This window comes from Dermochelys coriacea, chromosome 5 (assembly GCF_009764565.3).
Source record: "Dermochelys coriacea isolate rDerCor1 chromosome 5, rDerCor1.pri.v4, whole genome shotgun sequence".
In the NCBI taxonomy this organism is placed as follows: Eukaryota; Metazoa; Chordata; order Testudines; family Dermochelyidae; genus Dermochelys; species Dermochelys coriacea.
The window spans coordinates 22,988,885-23,004,215 of record NC_050072.1 but is presented as its reverse complement, the minus strand read 5'-3'; the positions used below and the strand labels follow the sequence as shown (position 1 = coordinate 23,004,215).

Sequence of the window (15,331 nt, the reverse complement as noted above, 5' to 3'; positions counted from 1 at the left end):
GAAATCAGGTCTTTTACCCTATCCCATACAGATTTCATGGGGTGAGACCAGCATTTCTCATATTTGGGGTCCTGACCCAAAAGGGAGTTGCAGGGGGCTCACAAGGTTATTTTAGGGGGGGTCACAGTATTGCCACCCTTACTTCTGCGCTGCCTTAAGAGCTGGGCGGTTGGAGAGCTGCGGCTGTTGGCCGGGCACCCAGCTCTGAAGGCAGCACCCCGCCAGCACAGAAGTAAGGGTGGCAATACCATACCATGCCAGCCTTTCTTCTGTGCTGCTGCCTTCAGAGCTGGGTGGCCAGAGAGCGGCCGCTGCTGACTGAGGGCCAGCTTTGCACACAGCAGCGCAGAAGTAAGGGTGGCAATATATCATTCCATGCCAGTCTTACTTCTGCACTGCTGGTTGCAGCGCTGCCTTCAGAGCTGGGCTTCCAACCAGCAGCTGCCGCTCTCCAGCTGCCCAGCTCTGAAGTGCACCGCCACCAGCAGCAGCGCAGAAGTAAGGGTTACAGTACCCCAACCCTCCCTGCAATAATTTTGCGACCACCCCATAACTGAAATTTACTATTTTAAAAATCCTATTACTGTGAAGCTGACCAAAATGGACCATGAATTTGGTAGGGCTCTAAACATGGGTGACCAGAATTGTACGCAGTATTCCAGATGAGGTCTCACCAGTCCCTTTAACAAAGTCATTAATATTTCCCTGATATACTGATATACCCTTTACTGATATACCCTCACCGAGGCCTTGTCTACTCTGCAGAGTAAGTAGACGTAAGTTACACAACTCAAGTAATGTAACTTACGTTGACATAGTCTACATCAACTTACCACAATGCCTACACTGTGCTATGTTGGCGGGAGATGCTTTCCTGTCGACATAGCTTCAGCCTCTCATTGAGGTGGAGTACTGAAGTCGATGGGAGAACATTCTCCCATCAACTTATAATGTCTTCACCTGACCCACTAAATTGACGCCGCTGCATAGATTGCAAAGACAAAACCTGGTGAAGACAAAACCTGAGGGTAAACATTTTACCTAATGGTGTTTAGAATATCAAACTCTTATATTGTAAGCTTTTTGGGGCAGAGCCTTCACCTTTGTCTGATTTGTACAGCACTATGCATATTCATGATACTATCAGAGTATTAAGTAATAATCTTTCTTTTAGGTCCACAGGGTGTTTTCAAAGGGTGTGGCGTCTCAAGAAGGAACTATCCGTTGTGGAGATCTCATTCTGTCAATTAATGGCATGTCTCTGGCGGGTTCAATCCATGGAGATGTTCTGAATGCTGTGCATCAGGCAAGACTGCACAAATATGCAGTCATTGTCATCGAGAAAAAGAAAGACAGAGAAAAGATTTCATCCAGACTTGAAATATCAGCTACCAGCAGAAAACACTTTGTGCCTGGAAAGGATGTTACCATGGAAATAGGAACAGGTATGATCTTAGTCCAAGAATAGTTGGAAGGGAGTCACTGCAGAGCAGACCAAGGGGAAAATGTCCATATGCTTCAGATTATAAGTGTCCGTTTCTTAGGTGATCAGAGAAAGCAAATGAAATTTATTTAACTTTTATTTGTACTCTTTGGACCCCAAATGCAATTTTTAGAAGCTGTCATAAAAAGGTAGACACTTAGATGAACAAATTAGATGAACGTTTAGGGCCCGCATCAAACTCCTGTTGATGTTTATGGCCGTTTTTCCATTGACTTCAGTATGGCGTGCATCAGGTCTAACAGGACTCCTGTTTATAATTAAAATGATTATTTCATAACCTTATGGCAAAAGACAAACTATTTTTGATTTACACATACTTGTCCAATCCAGGATGAAATTGGGGATTATGTGTTTGAAAGCGTTTAAAATAACAATAGCGAGTGCAAAAACAAAGAAATCAAATCTAGAACTACAGTTTTATTCATAGGGAGCGGAACTGATCTATGAAATGGCAGAATTTAATTTTTGTGATGTTTTTATTAAAATATACAAGAAAGATATTTTGATATTACAGAAAACGGAGCTATCTAACCAAATTCCAATCCATTCCAAAGATGAAACTGGAGAAAAGTTACAGTTTAACAGCTCATGGACCCAGTGGCTATCAGTGGCCTCATGAATAGGTTCTGGGCACGTGGCCTTGTTTTGGAGCTGAGATTATACTTGAGATGTTCTGAATGGGTCTCCTGGTTTTAGAACTAGGACACTTTACCATTCTGGTCAGCTGATATTTTCTGACCATGTTGTGTTGCTTCAGGAATATTGCTGATGTTTCTGGGGCTGCACTTCAGTGGTTCCATTGATACCCAGCCTGGAGAAGAGGAATCAATCAGTGATGATGAATAACTGTCATCGCCAAGAGCTCTGATAACGCAGCATCCCTCCAAGGCAGGGATCGGCAAGCTTTTGGAAGTGGTGTGCCAAGTCTTCATTTATTCACTCTAATTTTAAGGTTTCGCGTGCCAGTAATAATAATCCATGCAATCCACGCTGAGCTGTGCCCCCTCTTGGCCCTGTCTGCACTCCTCACTTCCCCAGGCTGGGGCCAGAGGGCCACAGCTGGGGGTGGCTGCAGAGCCCCGGCCAGTGGCCAGGACCCCAGACCGCAGCAGAGTCCCCTGGACTGGTGGCTGGGACCCAGGGCCGGCAGCAGGCTGAGCGGGGCCAGCGGCCGGAACCCGGGCTGGCAGCAGCATGGCGGCCAGTACCCCAGGCCAGCAGCAGAGCCATCCGGACCGGTGGCCAGGACCCGGGGCTGGCAGCAGGCTGAGGGGGCTGGCAGACGGAACCTTAGGCCAGCAGTGGAGCCCCTGGGACCAATGGCTGGGACCCGGGGCCAGCAGCGGGCTGAGCGGGGCCGGCGGACGGAACCTCAGCTGTCAGGGGGCCGGCAGACTGTACCCCAGGCTGGCAGCGGAGCCCCCGGGACTGATGGCCAGGACCCGGGCAGTGTGAGTGCCACTGAAAATCGGCTCGCGTGCTGCCTTTGGCACGTGTGCCATAGGTTGCCTACCCCTGCTTCAGGGTAATCTGCCCCTAGTAGTCCAGGTGCTCAGTTCAAGCTGGGCACCAAGAAATTGAGGCACAGAAAAGTCAGTGACCCACTTTTGAAATTGTCAGCTCTAGGCTTTAGCTGAGGCTGTTTTCTTCTATATTGGTATTTTTCTTGCCTTTCTAGTGTTTTTATCCTGAATCACAGTAGAGCATCCAAATACCTGTGAGAGAGAGAGGAATCACTTTATAAATAAATGGATGTGATCTTCAGCTCTGTAAACTGATGTAACTCCATTGTTTTCAATGGAATCATGCAGATTTACACCAGATGAGGATCCGGCCCAAAATATTTATTACCAAATTGGGGTGGTCAAAGTGTATGCTGCAGATTAAATGTAGCCCATGAAATTTTAATATGCAGCCTATTGGTATCTTCATTTTGATGTAGAGGTGTGGTCTCTGGAAACAACATATGTCAGGATGCAGTATACCATCTTGATTAGAATGGCCTTTCTGTAACAGTTTTATGGCCACATAGACTTAATGGACATCATTGTAGGTGGATCCCCTGACTTCCTGCTCCAAAAGTCCTCCTGCCACTTGAGCTGAAGAGTGCATAGCCTCTGTGGGCTGCAGCTACTAGAGAGCAACATGATCTCACTTAGAGTCCATCCTGTAGAGTGCAGCTGTTACTCCTGGGAGAATTCTGTGCCAAAAAATTCTGCAGACAGAAAAAATTCTCCCAGGCCCTCTCCTGTCCCTGGGAGGATGAGGATCAAGCCTGCAGCCAGACTGCGCAGCCTCTGGCTGGGCCCTCCACTCACTGCAAGCTGGACTCTGCAGAATCCAGTAGCCCCTACTGGCGGCCAGCAACTCTACAGCCCCAATTCTGTGGGAGAAACCCGGAATTCTGCACAAATTCTGCATTGCACAGTGATGCAGAATTCCCCCAGGACAAACACACACTAGCCCATACATTTACATAAGCACCTTCCCATTAGGCAAAGCTCATTCTCGGATGCCTAAGGTACAGTTTTTAAATTCAACAATTGGCGCTAAATTTATGGCTGTATAAATTTGACAGTCACTGGGGCAGGAAGGGGGCAGGGAATAGAACATAAATCATAGAAATATAGGGCTGGAAGATGTTCTTGAGAAATTATCAAGTCCAGCCCCCTGAACTGAGACAAGACCAAGTAAACCCAGACCACCTTGTGCAACTTGTTCTTAAAAACCTCCAGTGATGGCGATTCCACAACCACCCTTGGAAGCATGTTCCAGAGATGAACTAACCTTATAGTTTAAAGGCTTTTCCCAATATCTGACCTAAATCTCCATTGCTGCAGATTAAGCCCATTACTCTTTTCTCAAGACTAAACATGCCTGTTTTTTTCACCTCATAGGTCAGATTTTCTAACCCTTTTATCATTTTTGTTGCTCTTCTCTGAACTCTTGCCAGTGTAATCACATCTTACCTAAAGTGTGGTACCCAGAACTGGACAGAATACTCCAACTGAGGCCTCCCAGTGCCACGCAGAGCAGGACAATTACCTCCAGTGTATCACATATGAGACTCCTGTGTTAATATTCCCCAGAACAATAGAGTGACCAGATGTCCCATTTTTATAGGGACAGTCCCATTTTGGGGACTTTTTCTTATATAGGTGCCTATTACCCCCCACCCGCTGTCCCATTTTTTCACAGTTGCTATCTGGTCACCCTACAGAACAATATTAGCCTTTTTCATAACTGCATCACAATTTTTACCTGTATTCAGTTTCTGTTCTTCTATAAACCCCTCTGATCCTTTTCAGCAGTACCACTGCCTCGCCTGTTGTTCCCCCATTTTGTAGTTATACATTGATTTTGATCTTTCTAAGTATAGTACTTCACGTTTGTCTTTATTGAATTTCATCTTGTTGAAATCAGACTGATTCTCCAATTTGTCAAGGTCATTTTGAGTTCTAATCCTGTCCTCTAAAGTGCTAGCAACCCCTCCCAGTTTGCTGTCATCTGCAAATTTTAAAAGCACACTCTTCATTCTATTATCTAAGTTATTAATGAAAATGTTGTGGGTCCCCACTAGATACATCCTACCAGTTTGACAGTGGACCACTGACAACTACTATTTCAGTTCGGCTTTTTGACTAGTTATGCATCCATCTTATAGTAATTTCATCTAGATCATATTTCCCTTGTTTGCTTTTGAGAATGTCATGTGTGACTGTGACAGAAGCCTTACTAAAATCAAGATGTATCACATCTACTCCTTTGTTCCAAATTCATGGAGCCATTTCTACATGATTTCTGCATAATTTCTATTAGGTGTAGCAGTATTATGGTTTATAACTTCTGTGGTCCAGCTGCTAGAGGACAGCATACACACACTGGTAGAGATCTGACATATCCATTGATTAAAGAGCAGGAGCATAAATTCACACAAGTCAGTATATTACAAAACCCTCCCCTTTAATAAAAAAAAAAAAAAAAAGTGAATGGGTTTTGCTCAAATTAATGTTTGGACAGCCTTGCTCTTTAGAAACCCGTCATCCAAGACCTAAATAAGTGGTATCAAATTGAAGACTATAAAGTTTTGCAGCTCATTGTTTTTGTGATTTTTTTTTAAACACTTCAGTTTTTTTAAATTAATTTTTACTAAATCCCATTGGGCAAATGTTCAGCAGACCTCCATAATGTCACCCACAAAAATGTCCAGGCACATCCTTGTTGAACATGAGAAATCTGAATTACTCTACACCTAATGGGTAATTCCACATTGCTAAAACTGACTTGCACATGCCACTCTGGGTTGTGCAACTGCTAAATATGCACGTGCCCTTAAAAAAAATAGACTGAAAACATGTTGCAGTTTTAGTAGAAATTAAATGGTGGATCATTTTCTCACCACAGCAAAGAAGTGAGAATTATAGATCCATCACAAAATATTGCGTGTATTCTGTTGCAGGTCCAAATGTGGATATGAGTGATGTCGTTTCTGTTGAACTATGGAAAACCTCTGCTGGTTTGGGGTTCAGCCTTGATGGCGGGAAAGCTTCAATTTCTGGAGACAGACCTTTGCTTGTAAAAAGAATATTTAAAGGTATTTGGAAAATATATTTACATGGCTATGATCCCATTTTCTTCTATTACACATTTTTCAGACTTTGTTGAATTGGATAATGATGGAGCTAAGTTATTTTCTAATGCATTCTATACCTCTTAATAACTAAAGGCCTATTCTTAAAAACACTGATTGTGGTAGTAAGTGCCACACCTGCTGACAAGTGTTTGTAGGATTAATGTGGACAGATTGAGAAAGTGTGCTGTGATTATGTGCTGGGCTTACCCATTACCGTAAATATTGAACTGCAGCTAGCAACATCATTTCATCTAGCATTACGAAAGTATTCTATAAAAAGCTAGCATTTCATCTCTTGTCTCCCATTCCTGTGAAAAGCAAAACTGTTACTTACGGTGAAGGAGAGCGCAGTGAAACCATGTTCTTCCCAAATACTACTACTCCTGCTCTGACCTTTTACCTCTTTCTCTTTTTTCATTTTTGCTGAGCATTCCTCTGAAGTTCTTTATTTACAATATGGTGTTAATCTTCTGCTTTAGGTGCTCTTAGCACAGTGATCAACCTTCTCCAAGAGTACAATACACCATGCATGTGCATTGGAAAGCTGCCATTCTTGGATGCTCTGCCTGTCAGCCAGATGGTTAAACTTAAATGTGTTGCATGCAGAGTGGAAATCAATGCCCAGTACTGCCCTGTACTTTTCATATGGTTTAGTCCTGGCTCTTATGGATACGATCACGTGAAAAGCCAAGTGCCTTCTACAAGGAGCTGAGCCTCTTTAACTCCCATTGACTTTGGTGGGATCCAAGAGTGCTCAGCATCTTGCAGGTCAGGCCCTATGTTCCTATTCTCTTATAAGGGGAAAGAATCAAAATGAAATCTATATGGCCTAGCAACAAATCAGTTTCACTTTTTAACATTTAATATTTAAACATTTATTTTGTGGGGGAGGGTCACTTTTAATTTTGTATGATGCCATCATTATATGATTATTTGGAACACTCCCATTTATGTCATTAATTGCAACTCCTGCTGGTGTTTCTTGATACATGATGATACAGCTACGTTATCATCATAGAGAAAATATACTTTCGTCACTAACATATGGTTTCTAACCGGGCAGGAAGTTTGTCTCTGTCTATATCCTAAACCTTGTTTGCTCCCTGACTGTTACTAACGATTTCACAGTCCATTGTTTTATCCTCTGGAGAATAAAATGCTAAAATGCCATTTGAGGTTCATACCTGGGCAAAAAATGGCCTGTTACATTTCCTGTGGAAATAACTATTTTTGTCCATGTGAACATGCACATTTATTTAATTCAACAGATTTTCTTACAAAATATTAGAGCCAATATACAGCAATTTTGATGCCCCCATATTGCTTAGTTAATTTTAGCAGAAGCTTTGTTTGACACAACATCTCAAACAACCGGAATTTAACATTATCTCAGCTACATTAATATTTTACTGTTACTGTGTGCACTATGTTGGAATAAATTGTTAGTGCTGAGTCTCAGGGATTAATAATACAATTGGCATTGTTAGAAGAATCATTTATTTCCCATTTGCCACAGTAGAAAGCAATCCCTTTGTTTTTATATTGACTGTAACTTATTTGCTTGTAGGTGGCGCTGCAGAACAAGCTGGAAAAATAGAAGCTGGAGATGAAATTGTTGCCATTAGTGGAAAATCATTACTTGGTCTCATGCACTATGATGCCTGGAACATCATTAAATCTGTCCCAGAGGGACCAGTTCAGTTGCTGATCAGAAAGCACAGAACTTCAGTATGACAGAAACACTATTTCTAGCTACACTTGTTTAAGGCAATGTGTTCATTAGAAGTAGTCCTTTCAAAACAGACTACAAGCTGTCCTTACATTTTTGAAGCCGTGTAGAAGTGACTTAATGCTCTGTAGCAACATGCTAAAAGCATCAGAAGAGCACTGTGATATGCAAACAAGGAACATGTCGGTTTCATGCAGTGTGTTTATAAACTTGACTTTCCTAGGATGTAAGAAGCCAAACAGTAAGAGGACTTTTGTGTCAGGTGATATTTTAATGGAACTTCAAAACCTTTTAGCAGATTCTGTTTGAAATGTTTTGCCTGTTCCCAATATTTTTAGTGTTTGGAAATTGGGAGCATAACTCATTTGTTGCTGTCCTGTTCATGAGGATGGGGTTTTTTGACTGTATACTGTATCACTTAGCTATAACTTGACTTCAACACACTGACTTGGGGTCCAGTCTGTATTTGTTATAAAAGGAGAATGTCTGGAACAATCTCACTTTATTCTTCTAAGTGCAGTTTTAGTAAAAAGGCATGACAAAAAGAAGTATAATTTTGCACAGCTTTGTAAATATAAACCACAAACATTTTCTCATGAAGCTCAGAATCATCTAGAAAACTATGAACTGAACACACAACTCTGTTAAATCAGCTCTCAGTGACATCTCATTAAATCTGAACATTGCACCATATTAATGCATTAGAACTCTTATGCAGGCCTTCGTTTAGGGAAAGAAAATCTATCGCACATGTTGGATGACTATCTGCAGAGGACTGGAAGGATGGAAGCAGTTTGGGTATCACTTATGGGTATAATTAAGATTAGAGTGTAAAAATTGCAGACTGAACTTTCAGACTTGGGTTCCTAACGTTAGACACCTGAATAAAAGTGAGCTGATTTTCAAAGATACTGAGCACTCACAGTTCCCATTATCTTCAGAGGGGGCTCGGCACCTCTAAAGATCCACCCACTTTCATTTAGGTGACGAAAAGAGGATTACGGTTGCCTAAGTTTAAAAACTCAAGTTTGAACATTTGGGTCCAAATATTTAGATTTTGCCCAGTTAGATTTGAACTGGCCACACTTGTGGTAGTAGTTATTAATCATTACTTTTCTTCTCAAATATTTATTTTCACATGCACGTGTGCCACCGTGCGTGTTTTAAATATGTCTTGGATTGAGTGGGTAATGGACTTGTTGATGGCAATTCTGAATTATGGAATTGGCTTTATCTGCATAGATCATAACTCATTAGATGAAAAACCATATTGTAGAAACAGCTGAATGTCACCTGCACTTATCCTGCATTTTTCACCAATACTCAAAGCATGTATAGAGTTTATATATAACCTATAACAGGTTGTTTTCCTATGTATTATTTATAGTTTGCTGTTTGAGGGGAAGAAAGTATATGGTATGAGTGGTTAGAACAATTTATTTGCTTAAGTTTGAGATGACTGAATAACACACAAGTGACAAAGCGAAAAGGAACCATCATCCCTAACAGTGAGAACAAGTTGTTTGGTCCAGTGTCCTCAAATTGTCATGGGCCCAAAAACAGAAAAACAGTCCTGACCAATAGAAGTGTTCCAAATTCAAACCTGGAGCCAGCTCAGCAACTTGCAAATGGCCCCAATATTTATAACGAGTGTTCGCTGGATATGTGGTGTTGAAAAGGTCTGGATGGTACCTTAATGTTGTAGCTTGAACCAATCTCTAGTTTCTACCATATTCAAATCTATTTATTCAAATGATTTTTATAGTCAATAGTCTTTACTGAATGAAGCGTTTTCTTTTGGTTGTGTTTCTGGCTAGAATACAACTAGTGATGTGTGGAAGTGCATAGAGTTCCTTGTCGCATTCAGAGATTAGGTGTACAGAAAAGTTGCACAACTTTTCTGTCTATCATATATGATTTTTTTTCAAGTTACATGAACATTAGAACGTCTATCTAGGGAGAGATGCCAACAACATCTGGGTACTGAAAAGATGAATGCGGGGCTGAGGCTTTCAGATGCTCCGCGCACAGAATTTCCAATGAAGCTAGTGGAATTCTGCATATGGAGTGGCTGCAGAATTAGATTCGCTTTGTCCCTGATCCTGCAATGAGCTCTGCCTTTGAATGCAACCTTTTTAGCTTTAGTGAGACTTAATGTGGGCCCAGGATTCCAGCCACATGGACGTCACTGTGGTATCAGGGCCCATGTTGGGAGGAAAAGATTAGCTTAAATTTATGCTGAAAACAGGGAGAAAATATGACAATTAAACTGTGATGCCTTTTTCAGGAATGATCAAAATCTGAAGTTAGACAAACAGTACGTATAGTAGATACATAAATATGCATGTAGAGTTTAATGCAATATAGTAAATACGCACACACACACACACACACACACACACACACAGAGTACAGGATTGACACTTTGCTATTTTAAAATGGTAAACCACAATTGTGTTTTGAAAAACGGCATTTTTTTTCCAGTCCAGCATTAGAACTTTACTAAATTCTGAACCAGGAAGCGTACATATCCCTCACTTTAGTGTGAATTCAAAGAATAAGCTTTTTATCTTGTACATTAAGCTTACTGAATTTGAGATGTGTCTTGAAAATGATATATAGTGAATAATATGATTTTCAGACACTTATTTGCAGGTACTATTCACTGTCTGAGAGTGATTTATAAAGCTTTAATTTTTCCATTATTAAATACTCTTTTATTGTACATACACTGAGAAATATATGTTGTGCAAATGCCAACATCAAAACTAGGTGGGTTTTCCTGTGTGTGATAAAATATGAAATGTAATTTAAAGGAATGATGAATTTAACATTTAAGTGATATGGTTTATTAACATGTTCTGGATATTATGATACAGTTCTACTAATGATATTTTTATGTTTGTTGTATAATTACTTTTTAACCCTGATATATTAAGCCATGTGATCATTCTTCTTGCCAAAGCCATGTTTTGTGATAGGGAACAGAAGATCTCTATTGATTCTACTAGGGTTAAAATTATTACAATAGTATTTTTCAGCAATTGTGTTGAGGTAACGTTACTCAGTATTTAAACGCAATTTAAAAGTCCATGTTCTAGGAATCTGCTTTCAAAAAGGAAAGAGTGGAGAAAACAGTCATTTGTATTCAATCTTCACCTTGTGGAGGTAAAGTAAGAGTTGTACAACACATGATGCAAATGAAATCCTGCTATGTCTTAATGTAGAGTGAGAGTCTATGGATTGGAAATGTGAAATTAGTAGGTATGCAAAGAAAACTAACTAATAATCAGGCTAAGCAGATCATACAACATGTACCTATTACTGTTATCTAGGAATAGATGACTCTACAGTACTCTTGAAATTTACTAGGGATGATTATTACACTGTAAACTATTAGTTTTCTAGGGTCCTGAAGAAGCCAAAATGGGCCATGGAGGTTCCTTGAGCACCTTAGCTGGCACAGCCACAAAGCCTTCTTCCTATTCTATATATCACTGAGCTAGGAAAGAATCTTAAGGTGCCAACAGCCTTACATTTTCTATGATGGATTCTGGTCTCGCTTCTACCAGTATTAATTCAGAGTAACTTATTGGAAGTCAGGAGTTTTACACCAGTGTGAAAGCTGGTGTTAGAGCAGAATCAGTCATGATGATTCTCTCTCTAGCTGTAAGATAAAAGAATGGGGCCATTGGACTCAAAGATACAATCCTTTTCTGTCCTGAACAATGATCAAGGAACCAACTCAGCATCTTTCAGCTGACCACTGATTTGTGAGGAATGATGCAGAAAGTTCCCCAGACCCAAGCAGATAACTTTTGGTTTTCATTGTTCGCTTCACTGATTGGAGGCCAGTCCCCAAGATGGTCCTTTTTCATACTAGGGATCATCACTCAATTCCCTAAGCATTTCAGGACTATAGTATCTCTTTAGGGCCATACTGTTGCAGGTAGAAAGATAAGTGTGTTACCGATCAGGAAGTATATGGACATCAATTTGTCCCTGGCCCCAGACAGGTCTGCAGTTCTTCACCATGGATCTGGAGTGGAGGGAATGGCTTTCACAGCAGGGCAAACTTTCTTCTGGATAAGATGACTTGTCACAGATCTAGAATTCACTGCCTTCCAGGGCTGGAGCAGCTCAGAAGGATGTTGATATTGGATATTGGGGGGGAGGGGCAGGGTGGGTGTTGGGCTCTAGTATGATACTGGGCATACAATATCTTGCAGTCCTTATGCATGAAAACCTCTCATTGGCTTCTCTGTGAATTGTACCTGTGTTAAGGACTAAAGGATTAAGCCTAAAGTTGGGAGGAGGCAGTATGGCTGGTTACTTTCATCCCAATCCTAACAAAACCCTTTTGAGGGTAATAAAATATTAAGAATGTTTGTGTGACTGACATTTTCAATCAGCCCTCATTCAGAATTAATCCTGATAACATTCTACAATTGTTTTTGTTTTTTCCCCCAAAAGCTGGATCAGTCATCCACAGCCAGGTGTTGGAATGTTTAGCTGCTTGTGCATTTAGGGTATGTAAATGTATACATGAAAATATTGATGAGGATTAGAGTAGATCACGTGAGACATTGGAATCCCAATCTAGTTAGGTTTTGTGTGTTCTGTTAAGATGATACACTTCTTGTATGATACTGTATATTGACACTTTTATTTATATAAATATTACTTTTTATTGAAACCCCTTTAAAATGCCTTGTATATTATAAAAAAGTGAGTGCAATAATATGAAATAGACTGTACATTTTCAAAAGTTGCTTTCTCTGTTATGTAAATCTGCATCTCCGTAAATACGGGGTTTTTTTTAGTGATTTTGAAAAATAAATATTGCGCTTAGTACTTCACTAGTTATTTATTTCCACAGCAAAATAAGAAAGTAATGGTCTTTTCAGTTTGCTGTGTGAACCTCTGACCTGCAGTCTGGGGGCCAGCAATGGAGGAAATCTAGCAATTGCTGAGGGAGCAGCAAGGACAGATGCAGAAGGCTGTGCAGACCTTCCAACAGTCCCCCCCATGCAGAGGAACAATCCTTGCGCTTGCCTGGCAGGCTGAGCAGCAAAAGATCCTGCGGGAATTTAGAAGAGAGCAAGCCCAGGTTCAGTGCAACCCCTGCAAAGTTTGGTGAGTCCCGTGGCAGGAGGCAGAAACCAGGCACAGGACTCCATAATATGGGATCTGCAGAAAACCCTGATGCATTTCTGGTCGCCTTTGAGACCGTGGCAGCAGGAGCCAGTTGGAACAGACCCGTGAGGGCCCTTCGGCTGGCATCCTATTTTACCAGGGAAGCACTTGCAGTATATTTGGCTCTCAGTGATGAGCAGGCAAGACACTCTGACATGGTTCAGGCAGCCATCCTGGACCAGATGGGCCTGTCCATGGAAAAGTACCACCAGAAATTTAGTACCACAAGGTGGACCGGGGGGATTATGGCCTTGTGCATTTGCCCAGTATTAACAAACTGGGCTGTGCATTGATTACAGACAGATACAGAAACTGTGGGGGAGATTATGGACCCTGTGAATCTGGAACAGTTTCTACAGACTCTTCTTGAGTATGGCTCAGGTGACATCAGCCAGTCAAACTAGAGACCACAGATAAACTGACCAAGGAGCTTGCAGAGGCAGACAGTCCCAGAAAGGATCGCTGGCTTAAGGGGAAAAGAGGTGGGAAAGGAGGAGGGAGGAACCTGAGGAACTCCATCAGGGGCTTGGACCATAGTGTGTTTCCAGCATGGATGTGAAGGGCACACAAAAAGAGACTACTGCCTACACATGGAATGGAGCTTTGCAGAATTTTGCTGGGACAGGACTTCCAGGCCAAAAAAAAGAGGAAGCTCCGACTGTCTGGCTAATGGTAGGGAAGAGGTACCAGAAGCTTCTGGTGCACATGGCTTCAGCCTGTTCATTAATCAAGTGGGAGCTAGCAAAGCACCTCCGGATACTACCCGGAGCTAGGGTCAAAACTGAATGTCAAAGTGGGGATGAGAAATTCTGCCCTGTGGTAGAGGTGCCCCTGGGAGCAAGAGGTGAAAAGGTGTAGGGTTGGTGGATAGATTTCTCCACCCTCTTGTACTGGGCACAGATTGAGAGTCCTTCCCATTAAGGAAGCAAATGGGTGGACTATTGGGTGGAAAGAAAACCTGCAGGACAAGATGAGGTGGAAATAAGCAGAGGGGCTGGAGAAACCTAGACATGAGATCACAAGCCATAGAGAAAGGGAGGATAGAGAAGCCTCCCCTAGGGTGACCAGATGTCCCGATTTTATAGGGACAGTCCCAATATTTGGGGCTTTTTCTTATATAGGCTCCTATTACCCCCGATTTTTCACACTTGCTGTCTGGTCACCCTAGCCTCCCCAGATACTAACTGGGAGGAGAAAGAAAGTATAAGTGCAGGATCAAGGGGTAGAGATAATGAGCTAACCCATTGGGGTTGGATGATTATTCAAGCCATTACCTCTAGTCATCCTGTTTCTCCCTCTCCCCTCCCCAAGAAGGCCTAATTGGTCAAGGGTGTGCCTGATTACCAGGCCAGTGGGTTAGGGAATTAACGAGCTAGTTTGCTCATTAACAGGAGAGTGGTTTAAAAAGAGCACAGGAAGGAGGTGCTCAGGATAGAAGTGGGAGAGAGAGGTGGGGGGCCAGGCCAGGGGAGCCTGACAAGCCGCCTTCTCTGTGTAGAGCTGCCTCAGTCACTCTGCCCCCCATTTGGGAGAAGGGGCTAGAAAGCAGGATAATAGTGCAAAGCTGTGGATGCTCTGATATGTATTGGTGGAGGGATAGAGACATTGTAAATAAAGTACACGCTGGCGTTTACGTGCAACAGGGTGTCCTAGCAGTCTGTGTTCATGGAAGAGATACGGGTACAGCAGTCATTCCCTGCCATAGGAATTTATACTGTATATAATCTTGAAGCATTTATGGCTTGTTGTAGTGAAGTCAGTGACAGAACTCCCATTAATTCAATGGTTCAGGATTGGACCCTTAGTCTGAAGGATATTTGGGGAGTACAGTTATGCAAGTAGCAGTACAAAATGAGGTTGTGTTGTATTGTTAAACTAGACCTGTTTACATCTGACTGTTCTTACTATACCTACAATCTAGAAATGGAGATTGTTTTGCAACAAGAGAGATTTGGTTTATCCTTTTAACATATTTCATTTGGGGGGAAATGCAACTTTCACATTAACAAACATCAGTTGTTCTGTCTCCAGAATATGATCTTTGAAGTCACTATACTGTCTTGTGAAAGTATTCACCAAATAGTGCTAGCTTAACATTTTTTCTTGTTTTGCTTCAACTCAAAATTATGTGATCAACAAATTATCCTGGGAAAACCTGGTAACCACATGGTTGCTGGAAAACCATGGGTCCAGTCTGTGTCCACCCTGAAGGAAACATAAACATCACTTGGCAGAGTAAGTAATGAGCAGGAAAACAGGCATGTTTCCA

The 15,331-nt window shown here is 41.7% G+C and overlaps 1 protein-coding gene across 9 annotated transcripts in view; it reads left to right on the top strand.

The window, feature by feature from the left end:
* Window positions 1-12,720, top strand: part of PDZD2 (PDZ domain containing 2) — a 321,088-nt gene extending 308,368 nt beyond the window's left edge. For all 9 annotated transcript variants that reach the window (XM_038402564.2, XM_038402570.2, XM_038402566.2 and 6 more), the window contains 3 exons: window positions 1,175-1,445; window positions 5,964-6,098; window positions 7,705-12,720. In XM_038402564.2, coding sequence (XP_038258492.1) covers window positions 1,175-1,445; window positions 5,964-6,098; window positions 7,705-7,871 — 573 coding nt within the window. In that variant the 3' untranslated portion in view covers window positions 7,872-12,720. The remainder of the gene's footprint in view (window positions 1-1,174; window positions 1,446-5,963; window positions 6,099-7,704) is intronic.
* Window positions 12,721-15,331: the final 2,611 nt, after the last annotated feature.